Consider the following 17,990-nt stretch of genomic DNA (forward strand, 5'->3'; position numbering starts at 1 on the left):
CACAGGGTCACGGGGGTCTGCTGGAGCCAATCCCAGCCAACACAGGGCACAAGGCGGGAACCAATCTCAGGCAGGGTGCCAACCCACCGCAGTATGTATATAAAATTATGGAGTTAAAGGCAGGCACTGAAACATAATGGTTAAGGCTTTCTAAGTCAAGCTAAGAAGTTGTGCTCCAACTGGACAAAGTAAATATAACCAGTTGTATCTCAAATGTTGTAAGTCGCCTTGGATAAAATAACTAAATAATAATCATTATGTATCACTGTCCAGATGTGTAGTCTGTGTTCATTCCAACCATATTCCTAGTTACAACACAGTCTTTGCTAATAATAAACTTGATATTTAACTATATGACGTTTGTTCTTTTATTTATCCAAGACAAATTTGCATTACATTGTACAGTAGGGATCCTCACTAATGATCCTGAAGGGCCAGTGTGGCTGCAAGTTTTCCCTTCCACCATTTTTTTTTTTTATTGGAACCCATTAATTTGCCATTAAAGCCATTTTTTGAGATTTATTTTAATTAACTTACTTGTTAGGATTTTGTGTTTGAAAATTAACGAATGTATTAAGAAATAGAGAAACCTTCTATAATATTTGAATAAGTTATGGACTGTTATATTTCTTTATATTGGTGGAAACCTGTTTCTGGACTGTAAGTAATTACATAATATGTACTTGCTTTGTTTTCTCAGATTAAAATAGCCAACACTCGGTAACTGCCAGTGGTTATGGAAAAAAGAATAAAGAAAAATGGTATGTTTTAATAGCACTTGTTTCTAGTTTAAGCCTTGTGTTGTATTGCCTAATGTTATAGCCTTCCATTTTTACAAATTACCCAAGTGTTTATTTTTAATTTTTCAAGTTGAATCATCAACATTTAGCTTTAAATGCACACAATGTATGACAAAATATAGTTGTACCCGTATGGGAAACAATATTATATTCCCTTCTTTGAACTTTTTCTTTGTTTTTTTAGATAAGGATTGCAGCATTAAATGCAGCTTCTGTAACAGGAGATGAATTTGAAGATTCTCTTAAGAGTTACAAGACTCAGACAAAAGAAGCACAGGTATGTAACACAAGGTCAAATTCAAGGTCATTTTATTGTCACATGTTCAGTGTACAGCAAAACTCGTAATGTTTTTTACAGACATAATCAACATAAAACGTCAAGTAAAGAAATAGTTCAAACTTAAATCTAAAATTAATAATAATCACAATGATAACCATAACATTATGTACACAGGAATCAGAGAAGATGTGGCACTTAACCTTTTTTAGTTGATTACAGACCGTTTATCACATATGATAGTAGAGCAGCTTTAATACCTGTGGTAGCTACTGTTATTAAATCTCGCAGGTCTCGTGATAACAGTTCTAACAAAAATAACAAAGATAAACTAGCAGTTGTTGTGCTTCAGAAAGCTGGTTTTGTTGAGGTTACCTGAAATATAATTCTTCTAAAAGAAATATGGAGATTTTTTTCCTTATTTTGCTTTAAGCTAATGGAGAACCAAGTAAGGTAATTTCTTAAGTTTTTTAAATGCAAAATGCACTAGCACAGATCTTTGCAAAAATTACTTGCATATCTTATTGGGTGTTTAACTTCAGTTTGTCTTGAATGCAAAGTAAATGTTTCTTTTTTAGATTCTTATTTTGATATCAACATTCTCATCTGTTACTCTGGTTGTTCTACATAATGTGTTTTTCTTATACTTAAGAGTTTTAACCCAAAACTAAAAGAATTGGTCAAAATATTGGCACACAAGGTCTATGTGATACATTTAGGAGTTGGTATCTTTGTAGTTCTAACCGTTTTACTTTCCAGACAAATTCCTGAAGAAAAGAGATTTTTTATTTCAGTTTCAATAGATTTTTTAAGTTTAGATCTTCCCTGAACATGTTTTCACTAGGAGTCTGTAGTGATGTTTGTTTATCAGGATGTGACTTGATTGAGAAGCTCATAACCTGAATGAAATTTAGCAAAATGTTGGTATTATATCACTGTCACTATCCTGAGGAGATATGTAAATAAGAAGTGATCTGTAGTGTGTTCTCATGATAGTATGTTTGCATTCAACTACATATGCTTTGTGATCGAGTAAAACCTTACATATTATAGCTTTATAATGTGGAAGTCTTGTACTGGACAAATTAGATTATTTTATTAGAATTTTCACAACTGCATTTTAGGCCGTGTATAATCTGAGTTGTTATCAGTGTACAATAAACTTCACCGTGTGACCTCATTATTATGTATTTGTTTTTCACATTTCATTAGGAAGCAGAAGCATTTGCTTTGTATCACAAAGCCTTGGACCTGCAGAAACATGATAAGTTTGAGGACTCTGCAAAAGCCTACCATCAGCTCCTTGAGACACCCTTGCTCAAGGAGGTAGTACACCTGTTTTACAGTCACTTTATCTGTTTGTATGTTGCTGTGTGTTGATCTTGATTTTGCTGTTTTTGTTTTGTAAACCTAGCTATAGGGAACAGCTTTTTCATCATTGTATGTTTACAGTAGTGAACTTTGGTTCTTTTATATTCTTTTGCCTATATTTTAAAGAAATTTCCAAAAATATTACTTGAATGTTTGCATTATTATAAATTTAAAATTACATTCTGCTTTTTAACTTTAATATTTGCCTTGATCAGACTTTATGTCAAGTTTATGCAGTTATATAAAGTTTTTAGTTTCAACGTTAATACTAAACGTTTGGTTTAGGATAGAAATTCAACTTTAAATTTTGCATTTTCTGGGTATTTATTCCTAAACCAGATGGTTATTGTAATATAAAATAAGCATATTGTATATGTGTCAAGTGTAAATTAATGTTTCAGTTTTGTTTTTTATTTAAGGCCATACCATCCGAAGAAGAAGAAGAAAAAGCTGGACTAAAGCACCCAGGGCTGATGCTGAAATATTCCACCTACAAAAACCTGGCTAGTCTCGCCGTTCAAAGGGAAGACTTGGAAAAAGCTATGGAGTTTTACTTAGAGGTGATTGCATATATGTTACTGAAAACTGTTTGAGCAATAAACCAAAGAAAGGCAGAGAAGTTTAGTCCAGGTGGGAGGACTAACCTCTGAGCGGACACCTACAGTATATAATAATGAAGAAAAAAAACATGGGAAAAAGTGAGATAATAATGATTGTCAGTTACTGATTTCTCAGAAAATGATACACTGGAGTATTAACCTTTGCCACTGAATACTTTTAAATCAAATGTTTCACTCTCTCTAGGCTGTCATGCTTGATTCCACTGATGTGAACATGTGGTATAAGATTGGTCAAGTGGCTGTTCGACTGTTACGAATCCCTTTGGCTCGACATGCCTTTGAAGAAGGACTGCGTTGTAACCCTGACCACTGGCCATGTCTGGACAACCTCATTACGGTCCTGTATACCATTAGTGATTATAGCTGTAAGTAATGATTTACTGGAATGTGCATGCAATCCATTTCCTGCTTTTTTCCAAATGAACATATAGAGTTAAATAGGTATCAGAATTTTCAGTATAGATGGTGTGTGACTGCACAATGATTCATTTGTGCAATTCTTTTTGTATTTTTTGCCTTTTTTAATATATGTAATAAAACAAATGACATACTGCTGTCATGTATAGCAGTGTCACAGAATTAGGAGAAACCTCTACAAAGCCGCTCGAATCTTATACACTATCTTATAATAGCACTATGGACTGCATATTGTACATGTCATACTAACAATGACAAAATAATAAAATAAGCCAACTCATTTTGGAATACTATCAAAGTGCATAGTGTTACTGATAGAATTGTTGACAACTGTGACATGTAATATGAAAATTAAATATCTTCCATGGCAATTTGGAATGGCCAATCATTTTCTGTTTGAAGGGTGTATTTTTCATGGGGTGGGGGATCTTTAGTGCAGGCTTGCTATTTGGATATTGAACACAACATTTTAGGAGTAACATTCATCAAAGCCTGCACCTAACATTTGAATAAGCACCTTGAGCATGGTAAATGCCCTATCTAAAGTGTAAGTGTAGTATTACTATTATTATCTCTCAGTTCTGCTTTGTTTTTCATACAATTTATATAATTTGTAATTAAATTAGATGTACTAATAAAGCTAATATAGCAAGACACTGTTTGCAGCACTGTGCCTAGTGTAATTTCGACACAAATTAATAGTACTTGAAAAGTTTAATAACATCTAAAGTATAGGATACAGACTTAAAAAAAAAAAAAAAATATATATATATATATATATATATATATATATAATATATATATATATATATATCATGAAGTAGTGTTTGCAAAGTAACTAAGCACTGTTGTTTGTAGAATTAAACTAATTCTGGTAAAACCTTCAAATGTACATATAGAATACATTGGAACAGTTATTTTAATTGTCTTTTAAATTAAAGCACAAACATAGATTAGCATTTATGAGTATTTAGTTACATTTTAAACACACAGGGATTTGCAGACAGGGTCCCAGTCCATCATAGGGCTATAATGGTTACATAGGGTAATGTAAGGTGAGAAATAATAAATGTATGTCGTTATGGGACATGGTGATTATAGGTTTTTCTTAATTTTAAATCTTTGGGCAGCTTGTGCTCTCTCTTTTACATGTAATCTTACATTTTTACAAATTGTGTTTTTGTGGTGTGTTGTTGTATGTGTTTTCTTTTTTATCCAGTAGGCAACCAGTAAATTAATTACCATCGAAACCATCTTTGCTAGGGAGATAGATATTATATGGAGAATAAAAAAAGGATGGCGACAAGTGGAGGAGTGAGAATACCAACATCAGTTTATTTTTTTTGTCAATTTAGTTTCTCAAGGAGATGGACTGGTGGCACTAAGGCTAGGGATCTGCATCGGCATTTAAAAGGTTTGCATCCCATAAATGCCAGAAATGATTCCACTCCATTGGGTCCTTAAGCAAACCCCTTAAACTGCATTCCTGGGTATGACATTAACCTGAATTGAGCCCTGCAAGCAGGTCCTCCAACTTGCAGGGAAAACCTGGGGGTTGGTGGCAGGATTGGCACTCCAGCCACGTTAAAAAAAAAAAAAAAAAAAACAACCTTGCACTGTTGCATTCCATTTGAACTAGTGTGGTGCTGAGGTGTCACCCATTGCACAACTACACACGGGTCCTAATTTGGGATCCTGAGTTGGTTTGTCGTGTGGTGGGTGCAGCAATGCGCTGTATCAGGACATGCTTCCATCTTCTCTTCTCTGTTTCTTAAGAAAATAATATCCAGAGTGTTAGGTATTTTGATGTGAGAAAAGAAAACAAGATCAAGTCAGTTGATTAAGTAATGGGCTTCTGATTAAACTGCTTGGCAGTTAAATGGACTTAGAAATGTTATGTCTGCAGATTTTCGGCATTTGAAGGCAACTGATATTTAATCAGATGTTTGTAGTTACGTATTTCTGGTTCAGAGACACAGGTGGTCTTCCACACTGATAAAGTCTAATATAATTTATTTTTAAGTTCAAAAATGCTTCCAATGCACACTGTCTCATTCTGTTTTGTTTAGGCTGCTTGTATTATATTTGTAAAGCACTTGAAAAAGACTGTTGTTATACTAAAGGCCTAGTGTTAAAGGAGAAGATATTTGAAGAGCAACCCTGCCTCAGGAAGGATTCTTTTCGTATGTTTTTGAAATGGTATGTATTACAATTACAATTACACTTCAAATGTGCTATAGATTCTTTAATTAACATTATGTAAAATAAGCACTAGCTTAAAAAATGTGTGTGTATGTGTGTTAATGTAATCAATATTTGTCAGTATTACAGAAAAAAATAATTTGTTATCATTCATATAATTTTTAAATATTTCTACCCTATGTAATTTTAAATGTAGTTTCTTTATCTTTCTGTATTTTCCAAGCTTATTAATAATACTGCCTTTTTTAATTGTAATTTATGACCAATTTTTCATAACTCAGCAATGGCCCATTGCAATGTTGCAAGTTTACATTTGTCACTTTACTTGGGTCTTGCTGTCGCTTTGAACTATTCCTTAAGTACCTACATGGCTTATACAGCATAAATAACTATTCAATACTCTATCTTTTTAAGCAGAGAAAACACCTTACATACACTACACAGATTATTCATGCATTTCTTTGCAGTGATATGTCAATTCATTCTGTGGAAGTAGATGAAACTGAAGCTAAAGCAATTGTTGTTGAGGCATTGGATTTAAGGAGAAGACGACAAGAATTGAGTGTACAGGTGAAGCAGCCCGACCTTAAACTTGTTCAGCCTCTTCCATACTTCACGTAAGATGCTATTTTCTTAAATATTTAATTTTGATTTTTGTTTTTTTCTTTAGAGGCTGCCCTCAATTAAAAGGAGTTAGTTAACCCAAAATTTAGTTTATGGGGAAATATCTGTGAAAAAGAGTAATCTGTAGTATTTTATCACATTGTTCTCCTTTGGTTTGTAAATAAGCCTCAGAGCACAACGAATACAGCTAAGTGCTCTGTACGTGGTTGTTAAAAATAGAATAAAATTTTAACATGTAGCACCTTTTAAAGTCATCCAGTAATGTTAAGTCATTGAAGTTGTGGTGGTTTAAAAAATTAAAAATACCAAGAAACACAGGGTCATTAAAAAGTCCATGTGCAGTTTAAATATTACTAACCTCAGTTCTGTAGTAGATGAAAGCAGTCTAAGATGCATCAGAATGGTTCTTTATTCAATCTTTATAAAAATAGATTAATTTATTCTGTTTTTTCCCTTACGTTTTTTCAGTTCATATTTTTATGCCATACTAAATGACTTAATTAGAAGAGAAAGTCCATTGTGTACAGTGGTTAGCCACATTTAAAGTTTGTAACAGCAGATAAAATGTATTTCTTTATTGTACTTTATAATGGCTCATAATGGCCCTGCATTTCAGATAACTTTGAAATGGATCTAAATTTCTTCTATTCCCAGAGCAGTTCCAACTTCTACTTTGAAGAGTGGCAGCATTTGAGTTTTGAACAGTCCCAAAAGTACTTGCAGTAAAGTCTGAAATATTTAAATTAACACTGGCTTATTTTGCTTACAGCAAATGCTAAATCCGTAGCCTAGTAGTTGTAAAGTAGCATCATAATTGTACACAATTTTAAGATATGAGCTTCTTCCCTACCCTAGGATCTAAAAATAATATCAGAAAGTTCCATTATTGAAAAAGGGACAAATTTTAAATTTTTGGTCAATGGAGTAAAATAGATATTTGGTTTATTTTAGCTGAAAATATCCTGTAACCAAAATATAACAGCATAGTAACAAATAGATGTTGTTTCATTGTAACGGCTTATTGTAGTAGATGTGAACAATAAATCAAGAAGTATCTGGAATGTTCTATGAAAGAAGGAAGGAAAGAGAGAAAATAAAGATCACCCCCATCTCTTTAGGTTATAATTTAGAAATTCCAATGATCTAATAACTCATTTTCTCAAGGTGTTTATTTGTGTATTTATGCTTTTTAATTTTTTTTTCTTCAGTTGGTTAACATTACTGTATTGTGTTGTAAATAAAATATCATTAACTTTTATTTATCCACATATGGGACTATAATACTGTAGTGCAGGTCAAAGCATCCTGTAACTTGTTCATATTATGTGACAAGTATTATGATAAAGCTTAATAATTTATTGTTTAACAATTTAATAAATGTAGATCCAATTTAGTTTCTAATTTTTCTTTTACACACATGCATTTCAAATGCTATATACACACTATCTACTCTGTGTAATATTTAACATCATAAGTTGTAAAGATAATGATGTTAATCAAATGTAACACTTAGTTTTGTTTTTTTTTTTTATTTTAATGTGTCACTGTCGGTCGAGCCATTCCATCAATCTAGTGTATGTTATAGCTTAGCTTTGAAACAACAACAACATTTATTTCTATAGCACATTTTCATACAAATAATGTAGCTCAAAGTGCTTTACATGATGAAGAAAAGAGAAAAAAAGACAAAGTAAGAATTAAAATAAGAAAACATTAATTAACATAGAATAAGAGTAAGGTCCGATGGCCAGGGAGGACAGGAAAACAAAAAACTCCAGACGGCTGAAGAAAAAAAATAAAATCTACAGGGGTTCCGGACCATGAGACCACCCAGCCCCCTCTGGGCATTCTACCTAACATAAATGATCAGTCCTCTTTGTATTTAGGGTTCTCATGGAAGGACTTGATGATGATAGTCATGTAGACTTCTAGCTTTTAATCCATCAATGTAGGAACATCACGGTGCTTTGATTAGGTGGTGGTGGCGCAGGTTGCCACCACAGAAAACCGGAAAAAGAAACAGAAGAGAGAGTAGGGGTTAGTACGCATTTTAGAGCCACCATGAATAGATAATTAATTGAATATACAGAGCATCAGGATTAAATTAAATTGAAGTTATGAGAAAGTCATGTTAAAGTAATGTGTTTTTAGCAGTTTTTTTAAAGTGCTCCACTGTATTAGCCTGGCGAATTCCTATTGGTCAGCTATTCCAGATTTTAGGTGCATAACAGCAGAAGGCCGCCTCACCACTTCTTTTAAGTTTAGCTCTTGGAATTCTAAGCAGACACTCATTTGAGGATCTGAGGTTACGATTTGGAATATAAGGTGTCAGACATTTCAATATATAAGATGGAGCGAGATTATTTAGGGCTTTGTAAACAATAAGCAGTATTTTAAAGTCAATCCTGAATGACACAGGTAACCAGTGTAAGTGACATCAAAACTGGAGAAATGTGCTCAGATTTTCTTTTCCTAGTTAGGATTCTAGCAGCTGCATTCTGCACTTGTTGCAGTCGATTTATGTCTTTTTTGGGTAGTCCTGAGAGGAGTGTGTTACAGTAATCTAGTCGACTGAAAACAAAAACGTGAACTAATTTCTCAGCATCTTTCAGTGATATAAGAGGTCTAACTTTTGCTGTTTCTTAAGTGAAAAAATGCTGTCCTAGTGATCTGATTAATATGCGATTTAAAATTCAGGTTACAGTCAACAGTTACCCCTAAATTCTTTACCTTCGTCTTGACTTTTAATCCTAATGCATCAAGTTTGTTTCTAATAACCTCATTATATCAATTATTGCCAATCACTAAAATTTCTGTTTTCTCTTTATTTAGCTTGAGAAAATTACTATTCATCCATTTAGAAACATAAGTAAGACATTGTGTTAGTGAAACAACAGAGTCGGGGTCGTCAGGCGCTATTGATAAATACAGCTGCGTGTCATTAGCATAGCTGTGGTAACTCACGTTATGCCCTGAGATAATCTGACCAAATGGAAGCATGTAGATTGAAAAGAGCAGAGGACCCAGGATAGAGCCTTGTGGAACACCATATAGGATATCATGTCATATCATTAAGTTGTAATTACCACAACTAACAAAGAATTTTCTACCTGCCAGGTAGAATTCAAACCAATTTAAGACACTGCCAGAGAGGTCCACCCATTGACTAAGGCGATTTCTAAGAGGATCTAAGAGGATGAGAATAGATAAATGGCCTCTGTCTGCATTTACCCGCAAGTCATTTACTACTTTTAACGAGTGCAGCTTCTGTACTGTGATTTGTTCTAAAACCCGACTGAAACTTATCAAGAATAGCATGTTTATTGAGGTGGTCATTTAACTGCATAATGACTGTCTTCTCTAAAATTTTACTTAAGAAAGGCAGGTTAGAAATGGGTCTAAAATTTTCAAAAGCAGAGGAGTCAAGATTATTTTTCTTGAGTAGGGGTTTAACTACAGCAGTCTTAAGACAGTCTGGGAAGACCCCCATATCTAATAACGAGTTTACTCTACCATGAATACTCAATTAGCACGGCCGATACTACAGAAATACAGAATGCACTTCTTTGGTAATCGGTATTGGATGTAATATGTTCATTTTGCTTTACTGAATGGAAAAATATATGTTGAATGAATTTTTGCTAATACGTTTTTGTCAGATCTATTTTTTTTTTTTTTTGTTCATTTGGGTTAAGCACACATAACATTCTATCCACCTTCCGACACCATCACACAAACCCCCACGCCCTAGTCAAGGACAGTAGTTTGAACTAGTGCTTTTTAGTTGTACCAGGTTTTTTTTTTTTTTTTTAATCTCAAGCCAGTTTGATTTGTGCATTAGTACTTGTGTTTTTTTTTTCTTTTCTTTTAGTTGGAAATGCCTTGGAGAAAGTTTGCTGGCAATGTATAAATACCAAACAAGCTGTGATCCACCTCAACCAAGTCTTGGCAAGAGAATTGATCTTTCTGAATATCAGGATCCAAGCCATCTTTTGAACTCGCCATTGTCCTTTTCTGCTGTCACTGTAATCCAGACCACAACTTCTGACAGCATTACTCCCCAGCCTACTACACCACAAGTTCCAGTAACTCAGCCTGCTATACTGTGTCAGATTGTGCAAAGTCATCATGTTGTTGAAGTAACCACAACCATAGGTGAGTTCAGTTGATGACTTGTGAACATTTAGCCATGATTTTCATTTCAACTTAAATAGTTCAAATTTGGTACTTCATTCTCAATTAAAAAAAAAAAAAAATTCATCTGTGTGCAAAATTTTTAACTCTTGGTGAGAAAAAATTGTTGTTATTTTTACATTAGGGATCATGTTACAAATAAAAATATATGTTTTAAATGCTGTCGCTTTTTTGAATACGATGTAAAATGTGGAAGCTTGAACCTGGAAACAAGGCATCTTTAACTGTGTGTGGTTGGTATAACTGGGTGCAATGAGTGGCACATCACTTGCTGTAGTGGAGAATAGTACAGGGTTTAAAACTGGTATATACGTTAAAGCTACACAATACTAGATCATGGTTATTTTGCAATGTTTGCTTTTTGTGCCTGCAAAGGGAAAATTTTAATTATGATTAACTTCTGTAACTGAAATAGACCATATAGGCAAAAATCTGTACTGCTAACTTTGAAAAAGTTCATGTAGTTATGTGCAAGCTTCGGGAGTGGGTTACATTAATGGCTTCTACACGTGTATACTCCCAAAATAAAGGAGGAGAAGTAAAAATCGACCTTGCAGACTATTGAATTTCACTGCCTTTTCTTCAGTACCTGGCTAGATTGATATTAAATGTGATTGATACGTAGACACATTTTCAAGATGCATTTCCAAAATGTATGTTTTACATCCTTAACCCAGAAAGAATGAAGCTCACATCAGGGAAGAGGTTTTAAATATTGTCACCATGTTGACATTGCATATCCATTTTTATTTTTTAATGGTAATATTAGGTAAATGTAAAATTTCCTTTTACATCTTATGGTAGAAATTCTTTAATGTCTTAAAACTGGGGAATAAAATCAAAGAGAAAAAATATTGAATTTTTTAAAATTTAAAATATATTTTGTTTTCTTATGAGTAGAAAAAACATTTTTTTTCATTGTTGTCTGAACAATATATACTCTTCATTTTTGCTCATTGTGTTTCAGCTGATTCTGCAGTTAATGACAAGGCAAAGAAAGTCACAAAGCGTAAACGCACAATTGAGGACAGCGGTGAAACTGCAAAAAGGCGTTCGGCCAGAGTCCGAAACACAAAGTGCAAAAAGGAGGAGAAGATTGATTTCCAGGAGCTGCTCGTCAAATTTTTGCCATCCAGGTTTGTTGAAATTATAGTACAGTAAGTTAGATGAATAAAGGTTTAGTTTTGCATGGAGACATCTGTGTTTAGCATTGTAGATTTCGTAATCTTTTGAATATAAATTTAGTAGATTTTAAAAATGGAATTGTTGTGCTTTGTTTAATTTGTGATTTTTCTTTTTTAAATAAGACTGAAGAAGTTGGGCCCAGAGGATGATGAAGAGAGTTTAAGTAACTATGAGGTCCAGTCTGATTTACAACCAGAACACAATCAACATCTAGGTTCACACTCCATGTCCTTTGACTCAACAACTTTCACTGAATCTGGTAAGTAAAGTTTTTAACTTTCTTATGAGATTATTATTATTATTTTTTGCATAGGCATCATTTGTGGAACGTAGGTGTGCATCTTCTGTAATTTTAAGACTAAAACCCTATGTCCTATTTAAAAAAAAAAAAAAAAAAAAAGCATTCACTTTGTTGTTAACTGTTAAATACTTTGGATTATTTGCAGAAAGGCAAGATGTCCACAGTTTTTTGATAAATAATATGAATAACGGTGGGATACTTGAGCTGATGATGCGCTACCTGAAAGCAGTTGGCCAGAGGTTTCTGGTTGAGTGGCCTCCAGGTTTGGCTATGGTTGTCTTGGAAATTTACAACAACTGGAGGAAACACAACTGTGGACTTCCTAATCCTCTGCTCCGTGATTGTAGTGACCAGCATATTAAGGTAAGCAATAATGAGTTCTAGATACAAAATTTAACTTTTTGGAGGGAAAAAGGAGAAGAGGCAAGCGTTTATTGCATTTTATATATTCTTCTGTATTCATGCATGTATAAACATCTGATGTGTAACATTTAGTGAGGTAAAGAATACATATGAATTTTATTCAGAGACTGGTCATTAAGCCCGTTACAATACCGGGCGCTAGAACAGTAGTACATAAACATTAGTAGGAACAGTCTATATTAAATGGCAAGGGACCTTGACCTCATTCTTTTTGTTGGTCGTATTTTTCTTTCTTTCAGCCTTTCTTTTGTTGATGTTTACTTGCTGAGCTGACCGTTCTTCGTGTGCTGCCGCCGTGTATTGTGTGTCTTTAATTTTCTGTGACAGTAATACTGTCTTCTACGTCTGCTGGATTGTACGTCCATAATATACCTTTAATTTTCTCTGGCGGTAATACAGGCGTGCGCGTCGGTAATATGCCTTTAATTTTCTCTGACAGTAATACTGGCTTGTATGTGGCTGTAATATGCATCACTTTTTTTGTATTGTGTACCTTTAATTTCCTCTCGCAGTAATACTGGTTTGTATTTCTGTAAAACGCCTGTAACTTTCTCTGACGGTAATATCGCGTATCGCACCGTGCCCCGCGCATGCGCACTTCACCAGAAGACACCCACACACGGACACCTGGACGCACACAGGGATTTTATTAAAGAGGATAGGCAGGGTAGGCCACCAAAATGTAGCATAGGTATGTTGCACATGACAAATTCTTTTTAAGTATAATCCCATTTACAGGTGGGGTGTGTGCTCAGCTATGCTGATACATTTTCATTTCAAGTCTGCATATTTACATATTGATTTACTGTACTGAAATACATCCTAAGTTTCTAACTGACTTTGGGGATTGATTTTGGATTGTTAATGTTTTCCTTTATTGATTTATAACATTTACAATGAGAAAAAAAGGGAATGATCTATTGAAATTTAGTTTAGATTATGTCTTTACACACAATTTCAAATCCTTAAATGCAGAAGCCGAGGGTTAGCAAATGAATTAAGTGCCACCAGAGGTCAAATGTCTTCATTCTGTTTAAGTTGGTTTTAAATTTATAGATATTTCTTAAAGTTTATGTAAACTTTGTCTTAGAGAATGTCTAAAGTTTTTGCATAATGAGGTAGTGAAATGGTGGTGTTTACAGTATCTGACTGCATGGCATTTCAAAAATGTATTAAGTTTTCACTTTCTGTAAATAAAGTGAAAGTAGTTGTGCTAATTTGTTTATAGGTAGTAAGGAATATGTATATTTTGAAATGTCGGGTTTTGTAAGCTGAAATTTCATTCTTATTAGTGTTACTATTTTGGAATATAAAATCTGCTGATATTAAACATTGTTACTATATTAGAATTTCGAGTCTAGCACATTTTGATGGATTTTAAACTTACTTGTATTTCTGTTGTACTGTTTGTAATTTGAGCCACAGGGCAAAGCTGTGCCATCAGCAAAGGTAAAATGGCACTTTATCTTGAAAGTGTAGGCTATTTATGTTTCTTCTGACTTGACACTTAATTTGTCAATTTTTAACGATTTTATTTGGTTTAAGTGTCTTAATTTAGGAGATATTTACCTTGTTATCTTTTGTTACATGGAACATTGTGCAACCCAGCAAGGACAATATTTGAATTCTGGGGAAAATGAAAAGCAAAATGTTAATGCACATTACTTGGCTCCTAGGTTTTTTTTTTTTTCCTTTGGTTTATAAGATTATTTCCAAGATATGTGTGTTAGTATTACGAGGTATAAACATTAATAAACAATAAACATTAAAGAAAAATTAAATTTGTTTTATTGATTACATCTAGGAAATGATGATGATGGGCCTTTCCTGCATGGAGTTACAGTTGGATCAGTGGTTAGTAACAAAGGTCAATAGTAATTCTGGTAAGGATAGTTTTAATATGCTTGTTTTAAGAAATTATGTGACTTGCAAATCACAACAATCACTTTATGTCTGTGTTTTGCATAACCTGTACTGTATTATGTCCTTTTTCTTAGTTTCTCCACAGAAGGGACCTATAACTTCTGCAGAAAACAATGCAGATTTTCCTGGACAATACTTCTTAGGTGACCTAATGCAGATCAGCTTTGCTTCCTCCCAGAGAGATCTCTTTAAAGATGAGTGGGTCAATTTTGTTGTCCGAGTCTACTGGCTCAAAGCTCGTTTCCTTGCATTACAGGTAAAAACTGTAAGCCAACTGTATTGCAATCTTGTAATTGACTTGAAGCAAAGAGATATACCAAATGTTAAACAGTAATAACTGAGTGATGACAAATGCTAGCAAGGTTGCTGGATTCAGCCTGAAGGGCCAAGGAGTGCCAAATCACACACAGTTTTTGGTGTCTTTTTATATGGTTGTTTTGAAGAGTGGCATAGTGTGACGTGACATTTTCATCTTTAGGTTTCTATCTAGTTAATATTTATTTTGGCATCTTGATCAATTACCGGGCTAATGATTGACTATGGTTTTTACCAATTGTGATGGACTTTGTACTAATAACCGGGTTATGCATTTTATTGATTTTTATATTTATAGGGGGACATGGAGCAGGCTTTGGAAAGCTATGATATTTGTACAAGTTTGCTGCAAGGTTCACCATTGCTGCAAAATGAAAACGAAGAGAAGTTAAATGTTCTGCTTCCCAATCTTCTTGTGGATGGTACAGTCTCCATAGAAGAGGTTAGTGCTGCAGATGTAATCATTCAAAACTGAAGCATGAACAGCAAATAATTGTTGGTAGGTTTAGCTTCACTACCACAACCCTGAATAGAATTAAGCTTGTCAAATAATTTTATGTTTTGTGTTGATTTATGAAAAGGTATCTTATTGTAAATATTAAAATGCTGTCTATTAAAAGACCATACACTAACAATCGGTGAATAAAAAGTAAAATTCTGTAAGCTTCAGTTGGCAAAATATTTGATGTTTCTTTAAAAAATGTATTTTCTGTAGTTGTCCTAACCTTTGTTTGAATGGACCAATAACAGCCAGAATGCAGAGAGACTTGAGTCTACAAGTGTGATGTATGGGTGTCTTAGGTTTTTGCTGTCAGAAAGGACTGAACTACCATTAAATGTCCTCCTGTGTTGATGGATGTCCATTCAGTAGCTGAAAATTGTAGTCGGTTTCTATATTTATATTTCAAAGTGTAACAAGGAATTAAAAAAAATAATGTGGACATGTTGCAGAAAAGGTCACAAGCTGATGATGCACAAGGTCTCTGGTTTTAATACTCAATTCTGGGAAGAACATATTTTAATTGGATTCCTATCTTAAATAAGCAGGCTGTTTTTTTTTCTCCACTTTCTCTGTTTTGGGGTCAAAGCAGAAGTTACAAAATTAAGTTTGATAAATTTTCATTAGAATTAACCAAGCATTTAGGAAGTTTACATGGTGATAATTTAGTTTGTTTAAATTTTTTAAACCATTATGATTTATGATCTGCTTAACCAGGTGTTGTTTAATCCATTATTTACTAATGAGTAGGCTGATGTGTCTGATGCTGAAAGAGTCCCAGCCTTTAACGTTCATTGTCATTTGTCCAGGCATCAGTTAGATGCTAATTGTCATTATTAGAATACATTTGGGAAAAAAAAATCAAACTAATAGGAAAACAACAAAAGACTTAAGCATTTAATGCTATAGCAAAAATATTTCTAAATGTCTTAGAAATGTAAAAATCAAGATGTTATGCTTTTCTTAATTAGCCGAACTAATTAAATGAAATCAGAATGATTCACACATTGTAAGCTGGTTGGAACAAAAATATTTGGCCACTTGAGGTCCCCTGGACTGAATCTGAAAACCTGCACTAGGAAAAGATTTTGGAAGGCCTTGGTCTTTTTTATCTCTGGTATTGGGAGGAATTTTTTTTGTTAAGATCTGTATTAAATGTTCTAATTGTTTGGGATCTTCACGTAACAGCACAGATGTGCAGACTCCTTTTCTTAGCCTGTCCATAATCATAAGATCTCATGGAAGGTATTATAAATGATCATTTTATGAAATAACTGTGCGAATTTTGAGATTTTTTTAATGTGAGTAAATGGCTGTCTCTTTCTCTAAGAAACATAGAGTGTAATATGTTCTAGAGGGACAACTGTTTATACAGCACAGAAAGTATAAAATGGTGAACTGCACAGTTTAGTCATTCTTTTAGTATATTGTGCCCTGCATGGAAGAAAACATACAAAATTCCTTCTTTACTGCAGATCAATAAAAAGCTGAAATCCCTTGAGCGTTGTCAGTCCCTCGAAGAAATTCAAAGACTTTTTGAATCTGGGGACTATGAATCAGTAGTTAGACTATTAAAGCCAACACTCAGTAATGGAGGGTCAGGTCGTGGCAAGCAACTGGAGTTTGTCACTTCTGCACCAGAGAGACCAACTCAGCTCTTACTTCTCCAGGTCAGTCTGTTTTTTTCATACTCATATTTTTTTTTCATATCAACAAAAGGTTGTATGGTTATAGCTACCACAGCTCACTTTAACACTGAATAATGTAGGTATATTTATTGGAGCTGGCATATGAAATAATTATTGAGGTTTGACTGTTTCATATTAAAAAGTATTAATTCACATCACTTTGAATGTGGGCTAAACATTCTGATAGGAAGAACACAACAAAGCAAAAAAATATTAATGTGTTTTCAAAATTTCACTTTCCAAACAATAGTGCCACAACCTAACACACTAAACACGAAATAAATTTTGAAAACTACAAAGTTACATATGAAGCAACAAGTGGAAAAGTATCCTGTAGTGCTGTGTAGTAAATTCCACCCCAAATCTAATTTGAATTATGAACATTTTCCTCTTTTACCTTTGGTCTGTTGTTCCTAGAGCTTTCTAGCAGCTAAACCTGTATTTTCGGTTTAGACCAGGGCATTGCTTGTGAACTGGAGTTGAGTGATCTATTCAATGTGCAACTTATCTTTTTTGAAAGAGAAAGTTTAGCCAAACTAGAGTAATGCTTCTGAGTGCAGTTATCATTTGATAAGGAAAAATAAGGTTTCTTTTTGGGCAGAAAGGTGATGACCAAAAAAGGTGTCAAACTTAAAATACAAATCACCTGTTCCTGGAAGTAATGTAAAAATATGAGATGACATTTGGAAAAAGCCTGTAATGCCATGTGATAGTGTATTTAGTCGCAAGATGTAGAATGGAAATTTTTGTCATTTGCAATTCAGTTTTTGTGAATGCAAACAGAGTTTATTTGAAAATAAATATATCACTTTGTTACTTCCTTTAAATATGGATATGGTATACGTTCCTTTTTAATATAATGTCTTAAAAAATGTTTTAATTCTAGAGCTCACTGCTACAACTGAAGGACTTCAAACAATGCCTGGAGTGTTCGGAGATATCACTGAATGAAGCAATACAGCAAATGAATAATGCTGCCACTTCCTCAACTAAAGAGGAATACATAACAACGGTAATGCAGCTGCTGGATGGAATTGACCTGTGCTTTTCTGAAGATAGTAATGTATTGAAGAATGCCTCGCGCTCCATCTGCTTAGTACGATTGACCAACAATCTTATACAGGTATGTTTTGTTAATTTTAATATGTTTT

At 33.7% G+C, this 17,990-nt stretch overlaps 1 protein-coding gene across 4 annotated transcripts in view; it reads left to right on the plus strand.

The window, feature by feature from the left end:
- Positions 1-17,990, plus strand: part of cabin1 (calcineurin binding protein 1) — a 106,660-nt gene that overhangs the window by 800 nt on the left and 87,870 nt on the right. For all 4 annotated transcript variants that reach the window (XM_051921338.1, XM_051921339.1, XM_051921341.1 and 1 more), the window contains exons 2-17: positions 701-761; positions 985-1,077; positions 2,290-2,403; positions 2,868-3,008; positions 3,253-3,433; positions 5,555-5,684; positions 6,155-6,304; positions 10,183-10,466; positions 11,473-11,641; positions 11,813-11,949; positions 12,137-12,354; positions 14,219-14,297; positions 14,412-14,593; positions 14,951-15,094; positions 16,627-16,821; positions 17,726-17,962. In XM_051921338.1, coding sequence (XP_051777298.1) covers positions 759-761; positions 985-1,077; positions 2,290-2,403; positions 2,868-3,008; positions 3,253-3,433; positions 5,555-5,684; positions 6,155-6,304; positions 10,183-10,466; positions 11,473-11,641; positions 11,813-11,949; positions 12,137-12,354; positions 14,219-14,297; positions 14,412-14,593; positions 14,951-15,094; positions 16,627-16,821; positions 17,726-17,962 — 2,457 coding nt within the window. In that variant the 5' untranslated portion in view covers positions 701-758. The remainder of the gene's footprint in view (positions 1-700; positions 762-984; positions 1,078-2,289; positions 2,404-2,867; positions 3,009-3,252; positions 3,434-5,554; positions 5,685-6,154; positions 6,305-10,182; positions 10,467-11,472; positions 11,642-11,812; positions 11,950-12,136; positions 12,355-14,218; positions 14,298-14,411; positions 14,594-14,950; positions 15,095-16,626; positions 16,822-17,725; positions 17,963-17,990) is intronic.

The sequence above is a fragment of the Erpetoichthys calabaricus genome, chromosome 18 (genome assembly GCF_900747795.2).
Source record: "Erpetoichthys calabaricus chromosome 18, fErpCal1.3, whole genome shotgun sequence".
Lineage (NCBI taxonomy): Eukaryota > Metazoa > Chordata > Cladistia > Polypteriformes > Polypteridae > Erpetoichthys > Erpetoichthys calabaricus.